At 45.1% G+C, this 18,074-nt stretch overlaps 1 protein-coding gene across 2 annotated transcripts; it reads right to left on the reverse strand.

The window, feature by feature from the left end:
* Nucleotides 1-3,310: 3,310 nt before the first annotated feature.
* Nucleotides 3,311-9,435, reverse strand: LOC107137940 (cytochrome P450 1A2). 2 transcript variants are annotated; one of them, XM_015480418.2, is made up of 7 exons: nucleotides 9,303-9,435; nucleotides 7,656-8,495; nucleotides 6,904-7,024; nucleotides 6,380-6,469; nucleotides 5,975-6,098; nucleotides 5,102-5,188; nucleotides 3,311-3,945 (listed from the first exon to the last, which is right to left on the reverse strand). In XM_015480418.2, exons 2-7 carry the CDS (start codon nucleotides 8,484-8,486, stop codon nucleotides 3,651-3,653), a joined length of 1,548 nt encoding a protein of 515 aa, XP_015335904.1. In that variant the 5' UTR covers nucleotides 8,487-8,495; nucleotides 9,303-9,435; the 3' UTR covers nucleotides 3,311-3,650. The 2 variants fall into 2 exon arrangements, with proteins under 2 accessions (XP_015335904.1, XP_015335903.1); XM_015480417.2 differs by having other exon boundaries at nucleotides 7,656-8,498; nucleotides 9,303-9,434.
* Between the last annotated feature and the right edge of the window lie 8,639 nt (nucleotides 9,436-18,074).

The raw sequence follows: 18,074 nt of genomic DNA on the forward strand, positions 1-18,074 counted from the left end.
GGCAGTCTATGAGCAGAAAAATTTCCTCCTGGTACTGTAGCCCCCAGGCAGGGGTGTGATGATGTCAACAGGGCAATCTGGACAGGTATCAGCATGGTCAAAGCCCTGTAAACCCACTCCTACGTCAACAGCACCTAAGACCTGCACTGTTTGAACTGCCTTCTTACTAAATTTTCAATCTGAGCTATTAATGGCTCCTTTTTTTCTACAGAACGCATCTCTAATATAGTAAGAAAGTAGGCTTCACTTGATAGAGATCCTCTCTGCTGCCCAAGGGGCAGAAAGCTGGGGGTCATGATGGATGGGTGGGCACAGCTATTCTTTCAGTATCCTTTCTACTTATTTCTTGGACTCTTCCAGAAGATTCCACCATCATTTCCTTCCTCTATTTCCCACACTTGAATCCTAGGGTATCCTGGAATCCCTCTGTAGTCATTTGACTCCTTCAAACGCAAAGCTGTGTCCTCAGAAAGTAAGGGGCATTAAGGGGACTGAGGGTCAGATCAAGTGTGTGTGGTGGGAAGGGGTTCAACTTGCCCCATCTGCAAGCTCTGCCTTCCTGTCTCTGTTTTTCAGAGGGAAAGACCTTGATCACATAGAACACTACAGCCTTTGCATCTTGAAAAGGAAAAAGCAAACTCATTATGCACTTCAATTCTTGGGCTCTTAGGAGAGCAACTAATCCAACTCTCTGCTTTTACTTTGCAGGTGAAATTAGGGAGCTAGAGGGGAGGCAGGGGCTCTGTCTGGCACTGTGGACATGAGCATGGGACACCATCAGGGACAGTGAGGAGAAGAAGGGAGGCCTGAGCCTTTTTAAATATGTTTTGGCAACATTTTGTTGTATTACTTGCTTTAAAAAATATTTCTAGGAGTTTTAGATTATAGAAAAATGAGTAGAAAGTACAGAGATTTTTCAGATACCTGCTCCTCTGCTCCCTGTTTCCCTGATATTTTATGATTATTTGCAATTTGTGGATACATTCTTATTAACTAAAGTCCATAGTCACTCTTAGTGTTGAATGTTCTATGGGTTCTGACACATGTGATAATCTGTGTCTCAGGTTAAACAGCCTCTGCTCTAAACATCCTCTGTGCTCCTCCTAGTCATTCATCTCTTATCCCAAACTCCTGGAAACCACTGGTATTTTTACTGCTTCCATAGTTTTGCCTTTTCTAGAGTGTCACAGAGTTGGAACCAGACAGCATGGAACCTCTTCAGTTTGGGTTCTTTGACTTAGCAATATACATCAAAAGTTCTTCCATGTCATTCTGTGGCTTTGACAGCTCATCTCTTTTTATCAAACATACTATTTTACTGTGTTACTTGCCTTTTTGAGGAGAATGTACTGGGGATCGAACTCAGGGGCACTTGACACTGAGCCACATCCCCAGCCCTATTTTGCATATTATTTAGAGACAGGGTCTCACTGAATTGCTTAGCGCCTTGCTTAGCTGAGGCTGGCTTTGAACTTGTGATCCTCCTGTCTCTGTCTCCCAAATCCCGGGATTACATGTGCCACCATGTCTAGCACTGATACTTCCCTTTTTAAAACAGACTGTGGTAAAATATATGTGCAATTTACCATTTTAGGCTTACAATTAGGTGGTGTTAATTAAGTACATCCACGAAGTTGTGCAACCATCACCACCATCTACTTCCAGAACTTTTCGTTATCCCAAACAGAAACTCTTGCGCTCCTTAAACAATATCCCCATTCTTTCCTCCTCTTATCTCCAGTTAACCTCTCCTGTCCTCTCTCTAGGAGTTTATTCCATTTCCTTCATATAAGTGAAATCAGGCAATATTTTCCCTTTTGTGTCTGGCTTTCTTCCAATGTGGTTGAGATTTATCCATGTTGTGCCTGTACTAGAACTTCATTCCTTCCAGTGGTTAAATAGTGTTTCCATGTGTGTGTTTACCATGTTTTGTTTACCCATTCATGTGTTGTTGGACAGCAGGCTGTTTTCACCCTTTGGCTACTGCAAATAATGCTGCTATGAACATTCATGTACAAGGTTTTGCTTAAACATCTGTTTTCACCAGCCACGGTGGCACACATCTGTAATACCGGCAGCTTAGGAGGCTGAGGCAGGAGGATGGTGAGTTCAAAGCCAGTCTCTCAGCATCTTAGTGAGGCCCTAAGCAACTCAGCAACCCTATCTCTACATAAAATATAAGAAAGGGCTAGGGATGTGGTTCAGTGCTCAGTGGTAAAGTGCCCTTGGGTTCAATCCCTGGTACCAAAACAACAACAACAACAATACCTTTTTTCAATTCTTTAGGATATATGCTTAGCAGTTGAATTGTTGAATCATATGATTTTTCTATGTTTAACTTTTTCTTCACAGTGGCTGCACCATTTTATATTCCCACTAGCAATGCACCAGGGTTACACTTTCTCCACATACTTGCCAACATTTCTTATTTTCCATTTTTAAAAATTGTAACTATCCTGGGGGACATGAAGTGGCGTCTCACTGTGGTTTTGACTTGCATTTCCAAAGTGACTAATGATGTCAGACATCTTTTCTTGTGTGTATCGGATGTTTGTATATCTTTTTTAGAGAACTGACTTTTCAAGTCTTTTGTCCATTTTTGAATTGGATTTTTTTGTTTCTTTGTGGTTGAGTTGTAGGTGTTCTTTATATATTCTGGGCATTAATTCCTTATCAATATATTTTGTTTTGTTTTGTTTTATTTTGGTACTGGGGATTGAATCCACTGTTCTGTACAACTGAGTCACATCCTCAGCAACCCCCTACCCCTCTTTTTTTTTTTTTTGAGATAGGTTCTCAGTAAGTTGCTGAGGCTGGCCTTGAACTCATGATCCTCCTACCTTGGCCTCCCAAGTTTCTAGGATTACAGGTGTGTGCCACTGTGTCCAGTTTAATATGTTTTGCAAACATTTTCTTCCATTCTGTGAATTGTCTTTTCAATCTCTTGATAGTGTCCTTTGATGAGACCTGGGCTTTTTTGCAGGTAACCCAAGCACTTCTGGGAGCTTATTCTCCTTGGGTTGTAGATGGATAAATTAAGGCCTCCTAAGAAGTCACATGTTTTACCTCTTGAGAGTGGGATATGAGGAATCCCAGTTCAGGGCTGAATCTCTTCCTTCCTTTTCCCTTCAAGTGTTCAAAGACTTGTGTCACACAAAAATGGAAGGAAGAATGTCCATCAATGACTATGAGGAAATAGACCCAGGCCTGGTGTCAGGACTCAGAAAACGGGACTTGTTGATATATGCTTGACATGGGTAGTACCTGTATGAATTATGTTAAGTCAAAGAAACCAGTCACAGACCACATATTGTATCATTCCATTTATCTGAAGTGTCCAGAGTAGACAAATCTACAGAGACAGAAAGTAGACTAGTGATTTCCCGTGGCTAGTGGGGCAGGAGAGGCATGATGGAGGAGCAGTCACTAAATGCTAAGGAGTATGAGGCTTTTTGTGGGTAATACAATGTTCTAAAATCAGTGGTGGTGATGGTTGTGCAATTCTATAAAGACATGGAAGGAGGTGAATTATATAGTATAAGAATTATATCTTAGTAAAGCTGTTTTTCTTTTTTTCTTAAAAAGAAAAGAAACAAGGGCTAAGGACCCATGAGCACCCCCTCCCCCACCTTGGCATGGTGGTGCTTTCTTCACTTGGAGAAGCGTAACCGTGCCTGGATTTGATCACAGCGGGCATGCTTCATGGTTAACCCGTAGATGGGGGTCAGGTCCACCTTCACGCCTGGTGGCACACTGAACTCCAGCTGCTGCAGTAGGAAGGCCAGGAAGAGGAAGATCTCCCACTTGGCTGGAATCTCCCCAATGCACCTGCGCTTGCCCAGGCCAAAGAGCATCATCTTCTCACTCACGGTCTTGTTGATGGCCCTGTTGTTGGCAGTGAGGAATCGCTCAGGCTGGAACTCAAAGGGATCCTCCCACAGCTCCCTGCAAGAGTGACAGAGGAGATGGGATTTCTGGGCTAGAGAGGCCCTGGGAGAAAAGTCTTAGGGGAGACTTTTTTGTTTTGGTTCTGAGGATTGAATCCAGGAGTGCTCAAACACTGAGCCGCATCCCCAACCCTTTTTCATATTTTATTTAGAGACAAGGTCTCACTAAGTTGCTTAGGGCCTCACTAAGTTGCTGAGGCTGGCTTTGAACTTGTGATCATCCTGCCTCAGCCTCCTGATTTTCTGGGATTACAGGTGTGTGCCACTGCATCTGGCTTGGGGGAGACTTTTGAATAGACTTCTGTTGAGAACACAAATGTTAGAATAGGTTGAAAGCAATGAAAACTTAGTGAGAAAGTGATCAAACTGAACTTTGATGTTTATTTCTTTTTACAAAATTCTCTCTGAAATGAGCAGCCTTAAAGATAGTGCTTTTTAACAATAATCTGTTGTTTTTAAAAAATATGCTTTCTCTAAAAGAAATTAAAAGAAGAAAAATGGGTCCATCTCCATCCTACTATAGATATGCCATTAGTAAGAAGAATCAACAGTATGTCCTGTTTTATGCTTATTATTTTGGAGTAATTATTGATAGCACAAATATCAATAGCACCTTTGTATTCAAGAGCATATCACCAGATGTTAAATTCTTTGGTCCCCTTCCCAGTAGACTAAAGTGATGTCTGGGGCATTCCCATTAGAATCCCCTGAGGCACCTTCTCCTATCTACCAAAGTAGGTCCTGGAGGATAGGGCATAATCTGCAACAAGCTTCTGGGTCCATTTGTAAGTGCACTGAAGTTTGGAAAACAGGGATCTATGTTTTGTCACATAAAATAGGCTATAAAGCAGCTGAGTGCCCCTGTGCATGCCTATAATCCCAGGGACTGGGAAGGCTGAGGCAGGAGGGTTGTAAGTTCCAGACCAGACTCAGCAACTTAGTGAGACTGTATCAAAAAGAAGGAGGCAGCGCTACAGATGTAGCTCAATGGTAGCATGACCCTTTGTTTAATCCCCAGTACTACAACACTAAAGAAAGAAAGAATAATTATATATATAGCTATATAGCAATTGAGGCTCCTTATTTAACCAGGAAAAACAGCCTTCCTGATTGCTGAACTTGTACACGTTTTTCCATAAGGGATGTGTACTTACGGGTCGTGGTTGACCTGCCACTGGTTTATAAAGACACAGCGATCCTTGGGAATGTGGAAGCCATTTAGTGCTGTGTCCCTAGTTGTGCTGAGGAGGGAAGAAGGATCTGTTAGGCTCAGGGTTTGGAAAGCTGTCTTGCTCTTTCATCCACCCCACCCCAATCTGCTCACTGCAGTCTTCATACTCCATTCTGGGAGGGAGTGTGAGAGTCAGGGACAAGGGGAAATATCCTTCCATTTCCTTGGCTTCTGTTCTCCAACTTCAACACATGTTCACTGAACTATGGAGCCAAGAAGCAGGTGGTCTGGGCCAGCTCTGGGGTATTTCAAGCCTCTTACTCCATGAATAACTAGATCAACATGTGGGCAGAAGTAAATGTTCACTAACTCTTAGGGTCAAGGACTGTAAGTCCTAGAAGACATCAGAGGATACAGCTGTGCCAGGATGTGTCAAAACAGGTTCTGGGAAAGGGGAAGCCCAGGTCAGGATTGACCTTGGGCAAAGATAGGATTCTGGGAGTCTGAGAAATGTGTAGAAATCCTTCCAGGCAGAAGCATAAGAAAAAGCCCAGCATAAGCAAAATTGGAAGCTGGCTGGATCATGTTTGTGAGGGTCGGTGAAGATGACCAGGCTGGAGGAGTGGGCACTTGCAGGAAGGATATATGAGTGGAGGTGAGTGATAGCTGAGGTCAAAAAAGGTGATTTTCTTTTGCGAGCTGCATGGTTGGATCAAGATTAGACTGGGTGAAGACAGACTGGAGGCTGGGGTCCTGGCCAGGAAGAAGAGCCAGGCCACAGCCAGAGCCAGGGAATGAGAAGCTGGGAGGAGGGAACATGGCAGCGACTTGGGGAGGGCAGAGTAGGCAGCTTTACCTATGAGGGATGGCGAAGGGTATAAAGGAAGTGTGTCGGAAGAGCTCCAGGATGAAGGCCTCCATGTAGGGCAATTGGGGTCTGTCAGAGAGCCGGGGCTGCCGCTCCGTGCCAATCACGGTATCTGCAGAACATACAGGATGGACAGAGCTTAGGGGCTGCTCTGACTGCTCTTTGCATCGGTGTCCTCCATTATACTACGTGTCTCTCCATGTGGGGGCTATGTCTATTCAAATGTCTGAGATCTCACAAATCCCCTTCCCCCAATGTCTTCCAGGCACTAGTGGGCCTCACTATATGCCCAGGATTGCATATAGTAGGCACAAAACAGTTATTTGTAAATTGAACAAATGACATGGGATCCCAAGGTTTCTCCCAGTTAGAGGATTGGGGGACACAATGTACCTAACTCCTTCTGGATCTTCTTCTGTATCTCAGGCTTTGTCACAAGGTACATAAGGCTCCAGGAGATGGCTGTTGTCACAGTGTCAAATCCTGGGAAGCACAGAGTGAGGTGAGAAGGAGGAAGGAAGACAAGAACAAGGAGACCACCGTGGACCAAGCATCCACCATGAAGGCAGCAAGCTTTGTTTTCTCTGGCCACAGCTCATGAGTTTCCTGAGGGCAGGGGCTGAGTGTCTTCAAATAAATTTGAGACACAGACTTCATAATTAGCTGCTAGAATTACAGGGGCTTATATTTACAGGTCAGAGAATTTTTATTGTTCAGATGGAGAAGCAGAGGCCCAGAAGAGGAGAGGGACCTGATTGAGTTTCCACTGGGAGTTGGCGTCACAGATTAAGCTCAAACCCTGATCTTAGCCAGGTCTCTGTATCCTGTAACAGTGGAAATGTGTTTGGCAGGTTAGTGGCTGGGCAAGAGTATGGGTGGACAGAGGGCTCTGATGGATGGAGGGGCAGGGGTCTTACCGGCTCCAAAGATGTCATTGACAAGGTTGACAATTTTCTCCTGGGGGATGAGACCACCATTGGCTGTAGAGGCCTTCTCGCTGTGCTTGAACAGGGCGCCTACAATGTCCTGGACACTGTTCTGAGGGGGCACAAGATTAAAGGCACCCTTGACATTTCCAGGGCCAAATGCTGGGCCTTCCCTGCCACACACACCAAGAGGTGTCCTAGGGGCTTGGCAGTCCCCCTGGCCTCCAAGCAGTGGGCTGGGGCTCAGGGCAGGAGCTGGTAGCAGCCCTGATTTGGCTTAAAATGTCATTTCATGCCACTTTGAACCTTTCTTCCAATCACCCCATCTGGTTACTAGATCCCAGGGATCCAGTTTCAAAGGAGGAAGAGGTTGGTGTGAACACAAGGAAGAAAAAATGACATGAAACTGAGGATTAGCCTCTGTTGGTTTCAGGTTCCTATAGACCAAAAGCCTTCTCATGCATAATAATGGCCCCCCACATTACACAGTTCTGCCAGGACCCCATTCAAAGGCCTTTTCTGTCTGGGGCTTTGAGCAGCTGAAGGGAAGATTTAAAAGATGAGGAAAGTGAGGCCCAGAAAGGAGGAGGAGATGGCTCTATATCACTCAGCTTCTCCAGGGAGTCCCAGAACCTTCCTTGTCCTTAGCGGCACATTAACTGAACAGACATCTTGGAGCAGGGTAGGAGGGGCCACACCCTGGTCCTGCAGGTGCCTCGTCTCCACCTGCATCCCATACTCACCTTGTCAAAGTCCTGATAGTGCTCCTGGACTGTTTTCTGCAGGAACTGCAGGAACCTCTTGTTGTAGTTCTTGAACCTTTCCAGGGCAGGGTTGGGCAGGTAGCGAAGAATGGGTAAAAAGTCCACAGGATTGCTAGAGGAGGCAGTCTCCACAAATTCATGGGTGTTCTTCACAATATGGAGCATCTCCTCACTGCTCTGAGGGAAGTGCTTCCCAAAGCACATGGCACCAATGACTTTGGCCACTGACAAAACCACCTCGTTGTAGGGGTCAAAGTGCCCAGAGTCTGCCATCAGCTTCTGGAACCTGCCAATTAGGCACTCAGCCTCCTTGCTCACATGCTCCTCCAAGTAGCAGGAGGATACAGAAGTGGGGTCTGAGGCTATGGAGAAACTCTTCAGGGCATCCTGGGCCAGGCGTTTGCGGACAGCCCACACTGGTCCAGAGTCTGTATTGAAGATTATGCTCTGGCCATCAGTAACAAGGGTGAAGGTGTAGAAGTCTGGCCGGCCCTTGAAGTCATCACCCTGCTTCACTAGGGCCTGCCGGATGGTGTCCAGGCCACTCAGCACCACCACAGGTGTGGTCCCAATGCGGATCTGCAGCACGTCCCCATACTTCTGGCTGAGCTTTGCCAGTGCCAGGTGAGGGTTCTTCCCCAGGGTCAGCATGTGCCCTATCAATGGCCAGCCCCAGGGCCCTGGTGGACTCTTTAGGCCTTTGGGGACCCGAGGCCTTGAGGCTCTTACCACCCAGAATACCAGGCAGAAGATGGCAGCAGCCAGGAGCAGCTCTGTGGCTGAGACGGAAAGAGATTGGGATAACACCATCTCTGCTGACTGCTGGGAAAAAGGAAGGAGAGCTAGGCTGAGGAGGGAGGTGAAGTCATTCATTCAGTCATTCATCCTTCAATAAGCACTAATACATGTTTTATGCTTGGGTCTCAGCTGGACACCAGAAAGACTAAGATACATCTATCATAGGTCCTATTCCCCGGGGCTCACTCTTCACACATCACGGAATCTGAGGGCTGTAAAGGCAGGGCAGGATTTCCAACTGAGCATCTGAATTCCCAGGCTTGGCTCTCTCTACCCCATTCCCCTAGTTTCCAATTCTGAGGCTAAGAATTGTGGAGGAAAGTGACCACTCTAAAACAGGAAAGCCAAGGACAGCCCCCTGGCAGGCCCTGGCACAGGGTGTATGTTGGACATTGTGCCAAAGGGTTCCAGTCAGTGCAGGCTTCCTGCTGATACCCTCTGCATGCCAGGGAACATGGAGCCCCAGCAACACTGAGGATGCCAAGGCCCCAGGATTGATGGCCCTACCCCGATGGCATTCTTTGTATCAAGAAGGATGCCTCCTCCAAGGCTGAGTACCTATTCCCTCATGGTCTTGGAGGCTGAGGTGGGCTACAGCTAGGGCCAGGACTACCCTTGTGCCAGGAGTAGACTTCTTCCCCTTCTCTCTACTCCAAGTGAGGACCCTTGGAGACGGCCTAGTTGAAAGTGCTCATTTAAAAATAGAGAAGCAGAGGTCCAGAACTGAGCAGAAAGGACTAGAACTCAGGCTCCTATACCTACCCAGGGTACCCCATCTCTCCATTTCTACTAGTTCCCAGAATAGATAGTATGGGTCCAGAAAGGTACCTGTAAAGGCAGGTAGTTGAGATCAGCAGAGTTGTGTTTCTAGCACCAGATGAGAGGGCCTTTTATAAATATCACCTTCTGTCAGATTCGTCCGGGTGCTGTCCTGGTCATCTGATATCCAAGTTGGATCACTAAACAAAGTTGGAAGGATCAACCTTTGGCTTTGGGCCATGATCCCTCAGCTCCACCTACTACTCAGGGTCAAGGATAGTGTTTTGGCAATAGGCCTGAAGGGTTTCTGAGTCCCTGAGGATAAATGTCTAGCTCTTCTCCAGGTACAGGGTAGGAGGCTCATTTATTTCATGCACAAGGAGGGTGGTGGAGAAAATTAGGTCTGTGGGTAGTCAAGACTCTTTCCCATGGTGCCCATGAGGTAGGGCCCTATTGGACACACAGTTCAGGCCAAGCAGGGGCCCATTAAGTTCACTGTTTCTCTCAGAAGAATGCTCCATAGTCCCTTCTAACAACTGTGAAATCAGACAAGGGATGGGTATGTTCCAGTTGTCCCCAAATCTCAGTTCATGTCTCCAATCCAAAAATAAGAAAGGATAAAAATTCTGCATTCTAAAGAAAGCCTCCCTCACCCTCCTCCCTTCTGTGTAAGAATTGGGAAGAGATTAAAGAACTAATGAAAAAAAAAATCTATGCTTTAGGCTATTCCTTATGGCAACTGGCTTGGACTCTTCAAAATTGTTAACGTCAGCTGGGCATGGTGGGGCATGCCCGTAATCCCAGTGACTTGGGAGGCTGAGGCAGGAGGATCTCAAGTTTTAGGCCAGCCTGGGAAACTTAGCAAGACTCTGCCTCACAATAATAAAACAAACAAAAGAAAAAAATTTAAAAGGGCTTGGGAAGTGTAGTTAAGTAGTGGATTACCACTGTGTTCAGTCCACAAAATGATCAACATCATTATGGGAGAAAACAATAAAAAGGACTAGGGCCTTGTTATGGTTTGAATATGAAGTACCCCCCAAAAGCTCCTGTTAATGCAGGAATATTCAGAGGTAAAATGGTTAGATTGTGAGAGCTGTGACCTAATCAGTCCATCTACTTTGAATGGACTGGGTGGTACAATAGGTAGGTGGGGCATGGCTAGAGGAGATGGATCACTGGGGGCATGCCCTGGAAGGGTTCATCTGCCCCCTGCCCCTTGCCCCTGCTTCCTGACTCTGATATGAGCTGAGCAGTTCTCCTCTGCTGGGCCCTTCCCCCATGGTGTCCTGCCTCATCCTGGGCCCAGAGCAATGCAGTTAGCCATCTATGGACTGAGACCTGTAAAACTGTGAGCTCCAAATAAACTTTTCCTCCTCCAGGTTGTTCTTGTCAGGTATTTTCATCACAGCAACACAAAAACTGACTAAAACAGGCCTGTTCTAGAACCAAGAGACTAAAGAGACATAAGAACCAAATGCAATACGTGGACTTGATTGGATCCTGGATCTAACAACAATAAAGTATTTAAAGGCATGAAAGACATTTTTGAGAAAACTGAGGGCATGTGAATATAAACTGCAGATTAAATGATACTCTGGAGTGAATATTAATTTTCTTAGATATAAACACAGTATCATGATTATATGGGATTTTGTCCTTATTCTTTTTTTAAAAACATTTTTAGTTGTAGATGAACACAGTAACTTTATTTTGTTTCTTTATTTGTTTTTATGTGGTGCTGAGGATTGGACCCAGTGCCTCATACATGTGAGGTAAGCACTCCACCACTGAGCTACAACCCCAGCACTTATCCTTTTTCTTAGGAGACTAATGCATTGTTATTTAAAGGAGAAGTTTCATGATGCCTGTGACCTCCTTTTAGATGGTTCTGTTAAAAATGTAGATTTTAGCCAGGCGCAGTAGTGCATACCTGTAATCCTAGTGGCTCAAGAGGCGGAGGCAGGAGGATCACAAGTTCAAAGCCAGCCTCAGCAAAAGCAAGGTGCTAAGCAACTCAGTGAGATACTGTCTCTAAATAAAATACCAAATAGGGCTGGAGATATGGCTCAGTGGTTGAGTGCCCCTGAGTTCAATCCCTGGGACCCTCTCCCCCAAATGTAGATTTCAGCTGGCTAGGTTGGCATATGTCTGTAATCACAGCTACTCAGGAGACTGAGGCACAGGGATCACTTGAGCCTAAGAGTTCAGGAATAGCCTGGGCCACATAGTGAGACCCTGTCTCAAAAAAAAAAAAAAATCTATCTATCTATCTATCTATTGATCAGAAGTACAAATGAGAAATGTCAGCTCTCAGTGAACCAAGGTGACGATAACAGAAGTGTTCATTGTATAAAAGGAGACTTTATAGACTCAGGTTTCAGTCATGTCTAAGAGGAGGATTGGGACAAAGTCTTATATTGAATATGAGAAATAGATTGTGATTTAGATTAATTTGGGCTCTTTATTCCTGAAAATGAGAAAGTCATGAAATCACAGTGAAGATGTCAAGGGGCAAGGATGGGGACTCTGAGAAACAACAGAGCAGGTTTGAAAAGCATGGATGAGAAAAGCTGTTTTCTGTCGGTGTCTCCCCCAGATTTGGCTCACTCAGTAAAGTTAGGTAAAGTTTCATAAAAAATTGACTCTTTCTCTCATTAATTAACTAAAGTCCACAGTTTATTTAGATAGCCTTAGTTCATTTAATGTCCCATTTCTTTTTTTTAATATTTATTTTTTAGTTGTAGTTGGACACAATACCTTTATTTTATTTATTTATGTGGTGCTGAGGATTGAACCCATTGCCCCACGCACAGAAGGCAAGTGCTCTACCACTGAGCCACAACCCCAGCCCTTATTTATTTATTTTTATGTGGTGCTGAGGATTAAACCCAGGGCCTCGCACATGCTAAGGGAACACTCTACCGCTGAGCCACAACCCCAGCCCCTTATGTCCCTTTTCTGTTCCAGGATCTGTCTAGGATGCCACATGAAAGTTACCCATTAGGTAGGTCTCTTTGGACAATTCTTGGTAGTGACAATTTCTTATTCTGTCATCATTCTTGATGACTGATGTTTTCAGGAGTCCTGGTCAGGTAATGTGTAGAATGTTCCACTGTTAGAGTTGGATGTTTCTCTCCTGGTAAGCCTGAGGTTATGGGTGAGTAGCAGGAAGACCCCAGGGGTAATGTGCCATTTTCTTCATACCATCTCAAGGCCACACCATCAATGTTATTTACTGATAGACAAGGTAGCACATGCCTGTAATTACAGCAACGGATGCAGGAGGATTGCTGGTTTGAGGCCAGTGTAGACAACTTGGCAAGATTCTATCTCAAAATAAAAAATAAAAATGGTCAGGGATGTAGCTCTCGGTTCAATCCCCAGTACTGCAAAAAACAAAAATAAAGTAAAACAAAGCCAGCCTTAGCAACTTAGCAAGGTGCTAAGCAACTCAGTGAGGTCCTGTCTCTAAATAAAATATTAAAAAGGGCTGGAGATGTGACTCGGTGGTTAAAATTCCCTGGGTTCAATCCCTGGTACAAAAAAAAAAAAAGAAGTTTAAAATGGGCTGGCTGTGGTGGTACAGCATGTAATCATAGCCATTCAGGAGGCTGAGGCTGGAGGATCCCAAGTTTGAGGCCAGCCTGGGCAACTCAGCAAGGCTCTGTCTCAAAAATAAAAAAATAAATAAAAAGAAATGGGAATATAAAGAAGTGCCCTTGGGTTCAATCACCAATACCATAAAAAAAAAGAGGTGGGGAAGAGGAGGAGGAAAAGGAGGAGGAAGAGAAGTTGGTACCATGATTATTCAGAGAGGGAACACAGGGGGCTTCCAGGGCACTGTTTTTTTTTGTTGTTGTTGTTGTTTGTTTGTTTGTTTGTTTTTTAAAGAGAGAGAGAGATGAAGAGAGAATTTTTTAATATTTATTTTTTAGTTTTCAGTGAACACAACATTTTTGTTTTATTTTTATGTGGTACTGAGGATCGAACCCAGTGCCCCACGCATGCCAGGCGAGTGCACTACCCGCTTGAGCCACATCCCCAGCCCAGGGCACTGTTGATACACAGTTTTGTCAAGTTGTAAAAATGCATTGAGCTATACATGATAAATTCCCTTTTCTATATTGTTTCTTTTCATGTTATTAACAATGTTTTTAATGTTGAAGAAAACATTACAAAAAGAAAAAGGAAAAAAGTCTCTCATAGACAAATGTCCTAATACTTATAGAGATAATTGCCCATTTCTTTAAATTATTTATTTTTTAGTTGTAGTTGGACACAATACCTTTATTTTATTTATTTATTTTTATGTGGCGCTGAGGATCAAACCAAGTTCCTCGCTCATGCTAGGCGAGCACTCTAAAACTAAGCCACAACTCCAGCCCAATTGCCCATTTTTAAAGTGTGGGCTGACCATAGTAACTTCCTTCCAAACATAACAGTGTGGAAAGAGGGAGAAAGGGATAACTTCACAGTGGAGAAACCCAACACTTTCATCAGCTGATCAAGGTCAACATTATCAGTAATAAATAATCCTTTTTTTTGTTTGCTTTTGTTTTGGATACTGGGGATTGAACTCAGGGGCACTCAACCACTGAGGCACATCCCCAGCACTATTTTGTATTTTATTTAGAGACAGAGTTTTACTAAGTTGCTTGGCACCTCACTGTTGCTGAGGCTGGCTTTGAACTTGTGATCCTCCTGTCTCAGCCTCCCAAGTTGCTGGGATTACAGGCATGTGCTATGGGTCCTGGCCCATTTTAACCATTTTAACTTAATATGTGTAATTCAGAGGCCTTGCATGTAGTTTCTGTTTTTAAAAAAATTTTGATTATTATTTTATTTTTAAAATAATTTTAGTTGTAGGTGGACACAATACCTTCGTTTTATTTTTATGTGGTGCTGAGGCTCAGACCCAGTGCCTCATACATGCCAAGCAAGTGTTCTACCACTGAGCCACAGTCACAGCCCAGTACTTTCTCTTTTTAACATTTTTTTTCTGCCACTCATCTGCAGCATTGACTGCAGTTGTAGTTCATTCTCATGGCTGTGTGGTATTCCATCATGATATGTAATAGTCCACCATTCATTCATCCCTTTGACCATTGCTGGGCATTGGGTTGCTGTCTGTGGTGGACTATGAAGAGCCCTTCTGCCATGAGCATCCTTGCACACATGAATGCATGTCTGCTGCGTGGAGACCTAGGACTGGCACTGCTGGGTCATAAGGTAGAAGAATCTCCAACTTTGGTGGATTCTACCAAGCAATTTTGCAAAGTACATAAACCAACGTATACTCCCACTGGCTGTGGAGGAGAGTTCCTGGTGTGTTTCATCCTCAGCCACTGGATATTTTAATTCTTTCTTCATTTAAGTAACTCTGGAGGACATGTTGACTACTTTCCTTTTTAAGGTTTTTTAATGTTCCTGGTGGTTTCAGGAGGAAAACCAGACCCTGCCTTAGCACCCAAAGACCCTGCTCACCCTTCTGGCTCTGCTGGCCAGAATTGCTCTCACTCAATCCCTCTTGTCCTTCTCCATAAGCTCAGCCCTTTGTTGAAACTCACTCCCCATCCTGCTTTCCTGCCAACTCCTGCTCTTCACTTTAAACCCTACTCAGCTGTGGGGACCACAATGGCCAGGTCCCCACCTCTCCTCTGTATTCCCACAGCTGCCATACCGCCCTCCTCAGCAGCGCCCGTCACACAGTCTCCTCTCCGGACCGTGAATTCCTTGGAGGTTGCTATGAGTGTCCTCCAAAGGCCATTGCATTAGAGGCTTGGTCCCCAGCTTGATGCTACTGGGAGGTGGTAAAAACTTTAAGAAATGGGGGTCTGGGCATGGTAGTGCACACCTGTAATCCCAGCAGCTCAGGAGGCTGAGGCAGGAGGATTGCGAGTTCAAAGCCAGCCTCAGCAACAAGGGCCTAAGCAACTCAGTGAGACCCTGTCTCTAAATAAAATACAAAATAGGGCTGGGATTGGCTCAGTGGTTAAGCATCCTTGGGTTCAATCCCCAATACAAAAATAAAATAGAAATGGAGTGCTAGTTGGAGGTCTTTGAGTCACTGGGACATGCCCTTGAAGGGGATTGTGGAACCCTGGTCCCTTCCTCTTTCTCTTTTCTTGTCACTTTCCTGCCATGAGGTGCTCCATTTTGCTCTGCCACATGTTTCCTGCCATGATATGGCCCCACGACCCAAAGCAACAAGGCCAACTGCTCATGGACTGAAACCTCTAAAACTGTGAACCCAAATAAACCCTTTATCCTTTTAAGTTGATTAACTCGGGTATTTGTAAAAAGTGATGGAAAGCTGACTAATACAGAGGTCAAGGCAATCTCTGCTTCTCTGTATTTCTAGTCTCTAGCACTGGGACTGGCACTTAGAGATCTGTTGAGTCAATTAGAGTTCAAAAGCAAGAGTGTGTGGGGGCTGGGGTTGTGGCTCAGTGGTAGAGTGCTTGCCTCACATGTGTGAAGCACTGGGTTCAATTCTCAGCACCGCATATAAATAAATGAATAAAATAAAGGTCTGCCAACACTAAAAAATATTTTTAAAAAAGCAAGAGTGTGAACCTGCACAAGAGCTTGTAAAAACTCTTCATAGTGCATTTCCTGCACTGGTCTTACAGGAATTGCAAGTAATAACACTCAAAGTTTATTGAGCAATTACTATGCCCCAAACTCTGTGCTGCATAGTTAACATGGCCCATCTGTTTTAGCTTCACAGAAGCCTATAAGATGGGTACTGCTATAGCCTCATTTTCCAGTTGATCAAAGGAGGTCTAGAGATGCTAAGTAATTTGCCCAGTGTCAGTGTAGAGAAAGAACAGCTATGAATATGGGGCAGAGGAAAGAACAAAATCAGGGGCCACTGTGACAGAAGGCACATTTGGAATTTCACCATCCAGAGGAACCCAGGGAGTGACTGAGGCTAAAGTGAGTGTGGGGACACTGCTGTTAGACAGGAGTAACTTCTTAGGACTCTGTCCAACCTGGGTAGGTCTTCTAGGGGCATGCACATGCCAAGATTCAGCCACCAGAGAGCTCTGCTGGGTACAACTCCGAGGGTGGCAGGTTTGGGTTATGATTCTTGTAGTTGCACATTCTCAAAACCCAACTCATACTAGAACAGGAAAAGGAGGAAAGGAAGAAAAGGAGAAAGAAGGGGAAAAAAGGGATAGGAGGAGACAGGAGAAGTGATGGTGATTTAGTTCATATAACAGGGACGTTCAGTGGTAAATTTCAATGGTTTCAGGAATAACTGGATCTAGGTGCATAGTATCCTCCAGACTTTCCCTTTCTCCCTCTCCTCAGTGATTTTATTTAAAAATTCCCACTGAAAACTCCAGACTTCAGACTTATTTTCCAACCAGCATAGCCACTTCTGGCAGGAGAACCTCCTTTTTCCAGTGACTTCTTTAAAACACAGAATTCTCATTGTCTTGGCCGGGGGTGGGATCAGCTGTACAAAACCTAATGACTGAGAATAATGGTTTGAATGTTCACCTAAGGACAAATGACTTGGTATTACCAGAAGAAGGGAGAATGGATGCTGGGTCCCACAAACCCCTCAGATGCCGATTATCACTGGGGTAATCATATAACTTATTATCAGATATCTTTTCAGAATGAAAGAGGGCACTTTTAATAATTATGCCAAGACAACAGGCTCAGACCAAGACTGTCCCACGTGAGTGTTGTCACCTTAACTATAGCAGCCAAGAGTCAAGGAGCCAAGGGTTGCCTCATTTGACCCCCAGACCTGCAACTTAAATCTCTATACTCTGAGACTCTTCTCCAGCTCCTCCCTCTCCAGGTCCCTTAAATGCCTCTGCCACTCTCCCAGCCTTCTTGGCTTCCATAGCATCTCCACGCTTAGCACAGGCTCTGTGTGGGGTGTGGCTCCTGTTTCCACCATAGGGTAGGACTTTGTTATGGGTCTTGTCTGTCTCCCATCCCCCTGCCACATAGACCTCAGCAGTGCCAACTGAAGACTCTAGGCACAATAGATTTGCTAGGCTAAGACCCTCAGCTGTCTGTATTCCTCCAGCCCAGAGAGTCCTCTCTCCTCCTCACTGCCCCCTTCCCCTAAGTTCCTGGTATCAATCAGCAGGGAATTCTAGCCAAAAACCTTCTCACGCAAAGGCATGCAAACTTTGACCCAGGATTGGGTGTTCAGCTCCAGGCCAAGGTCCTCAAACCTCCTGCCACTCAACCTTCTTTTCTGTCCAGGGCTCAGTAAGGGCTCCCTCCTGACTTTGTGGCTATTAGTTCAGACAGGGCTGCCTAAAGCAAAGTGCAAGGCCTCCTGCAACCCCTGGGCACCTGACTCCTCCTGTTCCAGGGTCTGGGGAAATGGAAGCCCTGGCCCAGGCCCTGATCTTATCCTCTTTGGCCCCCCTATGGTTTTGCTTCTAACCTTGGACAGAAAATCACAGCAGGAAGTGCCTTGGCCTGGAAGCAAGAAATCAGAGTTCTTAGTTGATTTGCCACATGTCACTGGACTTTTTCCTTCCTGACATTAGGGTCTCCACCTGAGAAGGAATTGGCTTTGTTAACTTTGTTAATGAATTTGTTTGGAGTCAAGAGAACATGAGTAACGCAAAGCACCAAGAACAAGGATTTCCTGGGTCCCTGGCCAGGAGCCCCAGCACTAGATAGTCTTTAGGCCCTGCTGAGTGGGCTGCCATGAGTCTCTCAAGCTGGGGCTTTGGTGGAGACTCAGGGAAATTGAGGGAAAGGTTTGTAGGCTGCAGAACAGGCTTGGAAGTCTGGGACTGCTTTGCTTCTCACTTCTTTTCCATGGCTTCCACATGGGCTCATTCTCCTCTCTAT

Source organism: Marmota marmota, unplaced genomic scaffold (assembly GCF_001458135.2).
Source record: "Marmota marmota marmota unplaced genomic scaffold, marMar, whole genome shotgun sequence".
NCBI classification, from domain to species: domain Eukaryota; kingdom Metazoa; phylum Chordata; class Mammalia; order Rodentia; family Sciuridae; genus Marmota; species Marmota marmota.